The 11,656-nt window shown below is 39.6% G+C and overlaps 1 protein-coding gene across 1 annotated transcript in view; it reads right to left on the bottom strand.

Annotated features, from left to right (window-relative positions):
- Nucleotides 1-804: 804 nt before the first annotated feature.
- The window catches only part of A2ML1 (alpha-2-macroglobulin like 1), a 49,365-nt gene continuing 38,513 nt past the window's right edge, over nt 805-11,656 (bottom strand). The window contains exons 27-36 of the mRNA XM_041736401.1: nt 10,360-10,434; nt 9,841-10,003; nt 8,230-8,444; nt 4,576-4,791; nt 4,283-4,410; nt 4,035-4,125; nt 3,668-3,736; nt 2,478-2,580; nt 1,975-2,022; nt 805-1,018 (exon numbers count right to left, since the gene is read on the bottom strand). Coding sequence (XP_041592335.1) covers nt 1,982-2,022; nt 2,478-2,580; nt 3,668-3,736; nt 4,035-4,125; nt 4,283-4,410; nt 4,576-4,791; nt 8,230-8,444; nt 9,841-10,003; nt 10,360-10,434 — 1,101 coding nt within the window. The 3' untranslated portion in view covers nt 805-1,018; nt 1,975-1,981. The remainder of the gene's footprint in view (nt 1,019-1,974; nt 2,023-2,477; nt 2,581-3,667; nt 3,737-4,034; nt 4,126-4,282; nt 4,411-4,575; nt 4,792-8,229; nt 8,445-9,840; nt 10,004-10,359; nt 10,435-11,656) is intronic.

Raw genomic sequence — 11,656 nt, 5'->3', positions numbered from 1 at the left:
AATCACTGTGTTGCCCTGCAATGCTGGCTGGCTGAACTCAGTCAGCCCCTTTATTAGGGTTCTCTACTCTGACCCCTCTCTGAATCCGTAATATGATTCTCTGACATGTCTGGGTCAAAAGGAAAAATATTTTACTTATGTATTCATAAGAGACACAGAGGGACAGAGACAGGAGAAGCAGGCTCCATGTAGGAGCCCGATGTAGGACTCAACCCAGGAATGCCGGGATTACATCCTGAGCCAAAGGCAGAGGCTCAACTGCTGAGCCACCCAGGCATTCCTGGGTCAAAAGGTTTAAAGAAGAAGCCAAAATGTGAGTTTTGGTTAAGGGATGATCATCATCTTGAAGTAGAATCTTTGGTATCCATAGAAATACGCACAAAGTCAAGGACACAGATTTTATTTTCAAAGAAAAAAACTTTTTTAATCTATTCCCAAAGCCCTAAATTATATCCTCTTTTAGATTTAACCTCCAAGAAGACATTTTTATCTTCCTTGGATCACCCTCTACCTCCATATCATCTCTGGAGAGTTCCCTACATGGCTAAACCACATCTCTCCCCGTGGTCTTTTCCTTTTTTTTTTTTTTTAAATTTTTTTTTTTTATTTTTTTATTTATGATAGTCACAGAGAGAGAGAGAGAGAGGCAGAGACACAGGCAGAGGGAGAAGCAGGCTCCATGCACCGGGAGCCTGATGTGGGATTCGATCCCGGGTCTCCAGGATCGCGCCCTGGGCCAAAGGCAGGCGCTAAACCACTGCGCCACCCAGGGATCCAACCCCCCCCCCCCCCCCCGTGGTCTTTTCCATATAATTCCTCTCATCTCCTCCAGCCCTTTATTCTAGCACCTATGCATCTGTGAAGTAGTAGAAAGTAGCTGAGCTTCAAACCTGCTCAGCTGTTACTATCAATCAGAGAAATCATATTATTTGATTAAATGAGTTTTCCTTTAAGAGGCAGAAGAAGGCTGTCCAGTAATGTCACAAAGGATTAAATTGGTCTCGTTACAACTTCTATCCTGGGAGAGGGAAAAAAAAAAGGAAGACATCATTACACTCAGGAAATCTTCACAAGTATAGAGGATCTTTTTCCTATCAATTTAAAAAAAAATATTTTTAAAAATTTATCTCTGTACCAATGGTGAGGTTTAAACTCACAACCCTGACATCAAGATTCATATGCTCTCCCAACTGAGCCAGCTAGACATGTCCTCAGTTTTTTCCTATCTGGAAAAAAATCTCACAGATGCATGATGAGATTATTAATAGTGTTATCTCAGGGGAGTAGAATCAGGTAATCTTTACTTTTCCCTTAGTATTTTTATAAAATAAAGATGTAGAATTTTAAAAAATAATTTTTAAAATTCATCAATTTCAATCAGAAAAAAATTAGTTTTTTTTTTTTTTAAAGAAAAAAATACTGTTTTTTAAAAATCACATAGAGGGGTGCCTGGGTGGCTCAGTTGGTTAAGTGTCCAACTATTGATTTCAGCTCAGGTTATGATATCAGGGTCAAGCCCTATCATCCAGGCTCCAGCTCAGCAGGGAGTCTGCTTCTCTCCCCGTCTCTCTACCCCTCTCCCCACTCATGCTCTATCTCTCTGCCTCTCTCTCTCTAAAATAATAAATAAATCTTTAAAAAAATAAAAATCACATAGAAGCCCTCAATCAGATGCCACTATTAACTTTTTCTGGTGTGAACTATGGAGATTATTATTCTTTCTTTCAGAGTTTGGGACAGAAAAGTGGGGTGCCTGGCTGGCTCAGTAGAGCATGTGACTTGATTTCAGGGTTGTGAGTTTGAGCCCTACATTGGGTGTAGAGTTTACTTAAAAAAAAAAAAGAAAAGAAAAGTTTAAGACAAAAAAAAGAAAGCCCACTTTCTATAAAAAATTAACTTCCAAAATACAATAATAGTAACTCAGAAGAAAATCTCCTTAACTATTAAATATGGTCAGCCTACCCTAAAGCTCACCTTTACCTCATTCACAGGGGTCAGAGTACTGAATTGTTGCCCGTTCATCTGTAAAATGAAATGACATGTATCAATCATTACATTATAAGCCTCATACATTCAAAGAGAAAATACTCCATGAAAACTACCGCTTTAGCCTTTTTCAGAGGATCCATTTAGGTTACAAGCATATTAAGAATTATAGGGGAAAAAAAAAGAATTATAGGAAAGTTCCAAATACTAATATTGTGGTAAATTATTAATCACAGAAAAAATATTCAGAATAGTCCTTAAAGAACCGTGGTTTGTATTGTTCTTTTGGTCTATAGACCTCATCTTATAAAATATCCCTAGCACAGAAGACTTAAGAATGACATAATTAAATTATGATGTTTTAGGAGATTGAATAATGTAATTATGTGCTACTTGGTTTAGGAAGGAGTATTTGTAAAATTAAGAGAGATGTCATGAAGAATGAGGCAGAAATATGTTGGGAGACACAAGTATATCTTCTTAGCCCTCACCTGGGAGGTAGTAGTCATAGACTGTGATGGTTGCTGGTTTCAGGTTAGTGACCAATACACTTTGGCTGATGGTAAAGGAATAGGTCTGAGTCTTCTTGCTCAGCTGTGGAGAACAAAGACAAAACATCATACTAAAACTAAAGTGAAAATAACACTCTGTATATTGTGGAGGCTAAAAGACTTTTGTCTTCACATAAATTTTCTGAAACCCTTCTACCAACTCTTCTGCCCCATACCAGTCTTAGAGATACTGGCTTCTGCTGACTTCCTGGCTCTTTCTTCTTAGGATCTTATAGCTTTCTGGCCCTTCTATAAATTGGTTCTCTCCATTCTTGGTCTACTCTAACCCATGGTTAATTGAAGTGGCCAAAGAAACAAATTTTCATTTTATTTAAACAGTTCTACTCTCCCTTTTGGTTTTCTCTCTTCATTCCAGTCTCCTATCAGATAATATCTCCTCAGAGAGGCCTTCCCTGACCACCTTATCTTAAAATGGTCACATTCTAGCTTACACATTTAAAAAATATATATATTGGGGCAGCCTGAGTGGCTCAGCGGTTTAGTGCCACCTTGGGCCAGGGTGTGATCCTGGAGACTCGGGATTGAGTCCCACATCGGGCTCCCTGCAAGAAGCCTGCTTCTCCCTCTGCCTGTGTCTCTGCCCCTCTCTCTCTTTCTGTGTTTCTCATGAATAAATTTAAAAAATCTTTAAAAAATAAATAAAATAAATAAATAAATAAATAAATAAATTTTGTCTATTTATTTTTGAGAGAGAGCTAGAAAAAGCATGAGCTGGGGGAGAGGCAAATGGAGAGGGAGAGGCAGGCTCCCCACTGAGCAGGTAGCCTGACATGGGGCTCTATCTCAGGACCCTGGGATCATGACCTGAGCCAAAGGCAGATGCATAACCAACTAAGCCATCCAGGCACCCCTGGCCTCCACATTTTTAAATGTTATAGATAGCTCATATTACATATCTGTTAGACAGTACTGCACTGGAAGTGAATAAGAATATTTGATATAGTATACCAGCATGGAGGTAGAATTCATTTCATGGCTGTGGACTCATTCTCTCTTATCCCTGTGTATGTGACACTAGTATATAGAGTATATATACTAACCTATTAATATTAGGAAGTTGCAAAGCTTCATAAGCAATCAAACTCTTAGGTTCACTTCTGAATACCTACCTCTTCCAAGTAAATGTTCAGGATATCAGTTCCAGATTCCACCTTCTTCACCAGAGGTTGTTGGAGAAGCTGAATAAGAAAGGGAAAAATAAAACAGACTAAGATCCAGAGTCTTCGTATCCCTTAGGGTAATATTCCAAAGCTCTGTCATGATCAAGGAGACAATATATACTGTGGAGAAAGTAAGAAAAAAGAACCACGACTATTCCAGTTTCCATTTTATGTATCTGATGCACTGTTGTAGCACACCAAAACAATACAATCATGAGTTGTATGTATATACCATAAAGCCCACTTCACCAGTTTTTTAGGGATAATGTTAGGTCCCCTTGGAGTTAGTTAAATGAAGAAAATAGAACAGACTTACTAACTGATTGGTACCCTCCTTGGGGCTGAACCCAGAAAGCATCTTCACTTCTACAATGGCCATATTGGAAGAACTGCGACTCCCCACGTAACTAAGGGCAGAAAGAAGCACATCAGTGTGAACCCATTATTTTCCCTCTCAGCATACTCTGTATCCCCAGCACACACATATACACACATGCACACAAATACACACACACAACTCTATGCTTCTATGATCCAGGTGCCCCCACCACCAGCTTTTCTTACCTGGTGTGTATGGTGAGCATCAAGGATCGAGGTGAAGTAGCTTGCTCACATCTAGCTTTTCCCATTTCCACACTAAGACTAAAGGTGTCCACAAACTTAGGAGGGGGAATATGGTATATCAGCACCATCTAGCAGAGGGAAATAGATAACCAAATCAGAACTGGGAAGAACTTTATCACACAGTCCAAACTATTCTCTTTATAAATGAAATAGAGTAAAGATTCTCCTGGTGGCAAAGATGCCCTTGGACTCTCCTTCCCAGTGCATGTTTGTTCTCATGGATCTCTACTTACCTGCACATAGACACAGCCCTGGCCTGAGGCTTCCAAGGTGTACACTCCAGGGATACTGGGCAGAGTTTCCTGCTGAAGCACCAACCGGTTGGCAGCCTGAATGCTGAAAGTGTGCTGGAAATTCTTATTGGATTTTACAGCCAGGTTGACTTTTTCAGATGTTACATAGGCTACAGTGGCATATTTAGCAAGAGCTTGGAGAGCAACTACAGTATCCTAAAGAAGACAATCAAGCATATGCTTACATTTTGTGAGCCACTGGCATTAGCCTCAAACAACCCCATAACCTATATATCTGGTTGTTGTTCATCAGCTTGGACAACACTTCTTCTAAGTATCTAAGAACCACATTCATTAATGCTGTGGAAGCTGACATAGAAACCATATCTTGCCTGTGTAGAAAATTGCCATCAAGCTAGTATTAAACTATAGGCCTATAGGTCACTAGGCTAATCTCATATTCATATTCTTTTTTTTTTTAAAGATTTTATTTTTATTTATTCATGAGAGACACACAAAGAGAAAGGCAGAGACATAGGCAGAGGGAGAAGCAGGCTCAACACAGGAAGCCTGATGTGGGCCTTGATCCTGGGACCCCAGGATCACTCCCTGAGTCAAGGGCAGATGCTCAACCGCTGAGCCACCCAGGCATCCCTCATACTCATATTCAACCAAACATAGCTTCAGAACGGGCTATAGTTATAAACAAGTGGATAACTGTTTAGTATGTATTTTGCAGTTTCCTTATTTAGAGAGGAAACAAGCAGTGATAGCCCTAAAAATTGCACATTCTTCAGTTGTTTAGCTGTGTAATGATCTTCTATGGCACAGCTGGAGAGGGTATCAGTGGATCCTATCTTGCAAGCCAAGGCTTCTTCACCACTGTGTCTTATGACAATCTTTTCAGCATTCGGGTATAAGACAGATAAACTGCCACTAAGAGAGTATGGCATCATGTAGTTGGAACTTGTTTATTCTGAAAACATGATTTATATAAACTACAAGTAAAGAAAAAAGAGAGTGAAATGTTCAGAAAATTGTTATATTTTACTGCTACGAGTATGTCTATATGCTTGACACTTAGTGCAATATCTACAGAATAAAGGAACCCCACTTTCTTCCTAACCCAAGTTTAAAAGAACAGTTGTAGACATCACATGGTCATATAAAAATAGGAAGACAGGTCACCCCCCTGGGAAATCTGTGAATAAGTGATAGCTGTGCAGTTGACCATCTACAAACAACTTTTTGTCTACTCTCTGTGAACTGGATCCAAGGAGGTCCTTATTACTCAAATATGTGGAAACAATTCAAGAAATGAGACCTCGTTATTAGCTGGAAAACCAGTGTTAAGTGCTATATGACTTCTTGTAATAGCTAAGGATTTTATTCAAAAACAATTTTGACATATGTGTCGCTGAGAGTTCTAAACATTTCACTCACTGCTTTCTAAAATTGTATGTCATAATTATTTAGGGCTCAGCAAGAAGTCCTTCCTGATCTTTGGCCTTGAAGTAAGGAAGTATATAGTACTATATAATTTTTTAAGATTTCAATTAAGTCTTTTTAAGATTTTATTTATTTATTCATGAGAGACAGACAGAGAGACAGAGAGAGAGGCAGAGACACAGGCAGAGGGAGAAGCAGGTTCATGCAGGGAACCTGATGTGGGACTCGATCCTGGGATCCTGGGTCCAGGATCATGCCCTGAACCAAAGGCCGACACTCAACCACTGAGCCACCCAAGCGTCCCTCAATTAAGTCTTTACTATATTCAAGCTTAGTGCTCTTTTTTTTTTTTTTTTTTTAAGCTTAGTGCTCTTAACATCTTTACCAAACACTGTATCAATAAAAATCTATTCCTTTTCCAGGTCTAATGTACATGTTACATCTTCAGTGAATCTGGCCCTAATTTCAACAAGTCAGAATATAATCTTTACAAGGGTAAGCAAAATGTTTTCTTGATTATTTTGTATCCTTAGTGAATTGGACATGGTATGTATTTAATACCATTTGCAGAACAAATGAATTAATCACTACTCTCTTTATGATCATCTAAGACAATTTTTATGATGCTATTAGAATTTATCGTGCAATTCTATCCCTTTTTCCCTCACTGCCACCTAATTCAATTTTCTTGAATTACCTTACTCCTAACCTAGACAAATGAAATATTGTCCTTATCTCTTCAAATCCAGTGTCTTCCACCTCTAAACCACCTGCTATACAAATAACAGGTCAATCTTCCTGAAACAAAGTTTTAAAAAAAATCAGTATCTCCTCAAAATCTTGAGTCTGTTATGCAAGGGCCTCCTTCATAGTATAAAGCTGCCCTAACTTTCTAAACTGAAGTCCCATTATGCTTTAGATAACCCAGTTTTCCCGAGAGTCATCCTATACTTTTGCAAACTGTTGTCTCTGCTCAAGCCATTTCCCCTTCCTTTCATTTTTTTTCCTTTTTTTTCCCCTTCCTTTCAATAACTGCCTCCCAAAATCTTACAATCTTACATACCCTTTTATTTAATCTATTTATCTATCATCTATCTATCTATCATATATCTATTTATCTATCTATTTATCTATCTGTCATCTTTTAAGTAGGTTCTACACTCAATGTGGGGCTTGAACTCATGACCCCAGGAACAAAAGTTACATGCTCTACTGAATAAGTCAGCCAGGCACTGCTACATATTATTCTAGATCTACCTCAAATGTCATTCTCCTGAAGATTTTTCTTATCCTCCATGTTGATGTAAGGTCTTGCTCCCTTTTGAAATGCATTATTTTGTATCTTTTGTATCTTATGTTATATAACCAAATCCTGCTTTGTAGTTATTAGAACTTTTCCTACTTTTTTTTTTTTTTTAAGATTTTATTTATTTATTCATGAGAGACAGAGGCAGAAATATAGGCAGAGGGAGAAGCAGGCTCCCTGCAGGGAGCCTGATGTGGGACTTGATCCGGGAACTCTAGGATCACACCCTGAGCCAAAGGCAGGTGCTAAACCACTGAGCCACCCAGGTGTCCCACACTTTTCCTAACTTTACTTCTAGTTTGTTAACTTTTTTAGAGTAGAGATTATATATCTTACTAACCTCCCAGTAGTAGAAGGAAGGATACCCATAAAACCTTGCTTTTATGCTTCCAACTCATTTCTAAGCTTTTTTTTTTTTTAATTTTTTTTTTTTTTATTTATTTGTGATAGAGAGAGAGGCAGAGACAGAGACATAGGCAGAGGGAGAAGCAGGCTCCATGCACCGGGAGCCTGATGTGGGATTCGATCCCGGGTCTCCAGGACCACGCCCTGGGCCAAAGGCAGGCGCTAAACCACTGCGCCACCCAGGGATCCCGATTTCTAAGCTTTTAACATATAATTTCACCATAATTATATATGTCCTATTCACATGTAAAACACTGATCTCATGATGTTTCATACTCTAAAAAGAAAGAGCATTAAATGCATATTGTACTATTTATGTGTTCATATGATCCAATATTATTTTGCTTTTTCTCTCTATATAGAATTAGAAGTCCCTTGACCTAGAAGTCAAGGGCAATAGCTTTGTTGTTATTGTTTTGTTTTGTTTTGTTTTCTATTTCCACACAGGACCTAATCCTACCTGATGTGTGACAGTTGGAAAGGAGGCTATTTACCTGAGTAGAAGAGAAGCCCCCATATGCGTTACGTTGCTTGGTTAACCAAGCCACTATGGCAGTGGCCTTGGCTATCTCCTTTTGAGTCAGGCTGGCTTTGCTAAGTTGGGCCAGTAATATATATGCTGTAAGTTCCACATCTACAGCCTCAGGCTGAGACCAAGGTCTGTCTTCCAATGACAGAATAGGCTTGTGGCTCCAGTGAATAGACCCTCCTATGGAAAAAGAAGCATAATTAGGAAATGGTTTCTCACATTCAATTTGTAAATGCTACACTCTAGAGCAGAGCAAGTACCAACCAAAAGTTAATCATGAGGTAGAAAAAAATATTTTTCAAATCTTTTGATATTTTGGCTATTATGTTTACAGAGAGATGTGTGTGTGCATAAGTGTGTGTGTAGAGTCATACGAAATTACCCATGGTGAAGCTGAGAATATCAGTAAATGCTTCCAGTAATTATATGAAAACCACTCTCATTAATTTATAAATTCTAATGCTAGTAGATATAGGTAAGTAGAAACTTACAAGAATCTTATGTGTTTTAGGGCATTTTTTTGACTTATGGAATTCCATTTTTAATTTTTCAGCCTTTATTTTATTTTATTTTTTTAAAGATTTCATTTATTTATTCATGAGAAACACAGAGAGAGAGGCAGAGACATAGGCAGAGGGAGAAGTGGGCTAGCACAATGTGGGACTCGATCTCGGCACTCCAGGATCACACACTGAGCTGAAGGCAGACATTCAACCCAGGTGTCCCTCAGCTTTTATTTTATTTAATCAAAAGTTTAACTTTTTAAAAAAGATTATTTATTTATTTATTACAGAAACAGAGAGAGGCAGAGACACAAGAAGAGGGAGAAGCAGGCTCCATGCAGGGAGCCCGACGTGGGACTCAATCCAGGGTCTCCAGGATCACACCCTGGGCTGAAGGCAGTGCTAAACCACTGAGCCACCCAGGCAGCCCAAGTTTAACATTTTTTTTTTGAAAAGATTTATTTACTTATTTAAGAGAGAGAGAGTGTGTGTGTGTGTGTGTGTGTGTACAAGTTGGGGGTGGGACAGAGAAAAGAAAGAATTCCCAGCAGACTCCCCACTGACCATGGAGCCTGACATAGGGCTGGATCTCACCACCCTGAGATCATTATCTGTTCTGAAACCAAGAGTACGGTCCCACCAACTGTAATGGAGCTTGCTTAAGATTCTCTGTCTCCCTCTCCCTCTGCCATTCCCTACCCCTCTCTCCTCCAAAAAAAGAAGAAATAAGAAAGAAATCTCTAAGTTTGAGTTTTACCCCATCAACCTCAGTGATCTCATACAAAGAATTGTTAAAGACCTTTATAAAAGGGAGATTCTATAATGCCCATAGGTCTTCTGATTAGCTTCTACCATCTCTTTCCTCTTCATGTTAAAATATAACAATGCGTTTAAAGACTTCCATGGGCTTTCTCACAAAACTCTCAACAATGATCTAATGACTTCACAACTTTTCCTAAAAGGAATCCTAGATATGATAGAATATATGTGGGACCATGGGGACTAGTGAAAACTATAGATAACTCACAACATATTTTCATAATTTCAGAGAACTCCTAACATGGCTAACATACCTGAGATGATAGCTTGCTGGTCTAACTTTTCAAGAAGAACGTTTCTGATGTCCATCTCCCCAGCCAGAGAGAAAGTATAAGCAAGGAGGGCCTGTGTGTAGAGGTTGGTAGTAGAGGAAACAGAGTCTTGGAGGCACTTCAGACCCTGACTCACCATTGGGTCCTGAAAAGTAAGATAAAGAACTGACTTAATAAGGCATTCCTGGGAAAATGGGAAGGGATAAGGAAATCATCAAATCCTTTTTGTTTTGTTTTGTTAAGATTTTATTCATGAGAGACACAGAGAGAGGCAGAGGGAGAAGCGGGCTTGCCACAGGAAGCCCAATGTGGGACTGGATCCCAGGATCCCGGGATCATGGCCTGAGCCGAAGGCAGACACTCAACCACTGAGCCATCCAGGTGCCCTTCATTGTATCCTTTTTGAGTTTATAAGGGTGAACAGGGATTAAAAGTAGTTGAATTCCTCTACAACTAGGCACAATAAGAAGGATATAAAGAGAAAAAGCTAGAGATACTTACATGTGTGGTCATTCCCATTTCCAGCAATGCAGCTGTGATGTATGCAGTCAGGGAAATCTCATCTTCAACACCACCCTAGAGGGTACAGGGACCCCACGTCAGGGCAGCAGACAGCACAGCATATGCAAGAATTATGTGCAATTTGCAAAAAAGCATCCCTTCTTAATGGGTGGATTATTTAAACAAATAAGCAAACAAACACAGTGGAGGGGATAAGGAGAAAAATCTCTTATTCTCAGGTTCTTACTGAACCTGTGCCTCTTCAAATGGACATCCTGTCCAGAAGTAAAAGGCCCAGCCTCTTCTCCAGGAGAGATAAGGTGACACCTGCCCTGTTTAATCCCTTTCATGGAAAGATAATAGCAAGTTTTTAAAAACAGCTAATCTAAATTGTTATCCTCATCCTATAAGGAATTCTATAAGAAAAAAAAAAAGATTAAACAGGTTGCTCGAGATTACACAGCTAATAAACAGGGACTAGGATTTGAACTCAGGGAGTTTAATTATGGAGCTCCCGCACTACACCACTAAGCTTGCTATACTGGTGATGGGTTTCTTAATAGACTGGCTGGGTCTGGTAAAGGAGGAAAAGGGAAGACCTCTGGGATCTTGTTGGAGTCAAGCCCTGGTTTGTGCTACTTCCACATGTATTTCACACAGTATGTAAGAGGAGAGCACCTTGGGGGCACTAATAAAATCTTGCATAAGGAAAACTAATGAATCCTTTATAGAGACTTTTTTTTTAATGCTCAAGATTTGTAATCCAAGCCCTGGAACAGCAATGTAAATGATTTCTCTAGTAACATACATACAACTCTTTTCTTTCACTGGGCATACTCTGAATTGAACAAATTCTCCGGATGTATCGCAACACCTCATCCTGTGTTCAGGAGGGGTACCAGCAATGCAGTGAATGGGCAAGGGCAGTGCCTGTAGAGTTCTGAGGCCATGATTCAAATTCCTTTTTTTTTTTAAATCTATTTATGATAGTCACAGAGAGAGAGAGAGAGAGAGAGAGAGAGGCAGAGACACAGGCAGAGGGAGAAGCAGGCTCCATGCACCGGGAGCCCGACGTGGGATTCGATCCCGGGTCTCCAAGATCGTGCCCTGGGCCAAAGGCAGGCGCCAAAACCGCTGCGCCACCCTGCGATCAGGGATCCCCCATGATTCAAATTCCAGTCCTACCCTGCATTAGCATTCACCTTGGGCAGTTCACTTAATCTCTGCACCTAAATTTCTTCATCTGTAAAATGGGATTAATAATGGCATACCAGCAGCTAGCTCATTAATTTGTTGT

The sequence above is a fragment of the Vulpes lagopus genome, chromosome 21 (assembly GCF_018345385.1).
Source record: "Vulpes lagopus strain Blue_001 chromosome 21, ASM1834538v1, whole genome shotgun sequence".
Classification (NCBI taxonomy): Eukaryota; Metazoa; Chordata; class Mammalia; order Carnivora; family Canidae; genus Vulpes; species Vulpes lagopus.
Note: the sequence above shows the minus strand (reverse complement) of the source record. Positions and strands in the feature narration are given on the sequence as shown.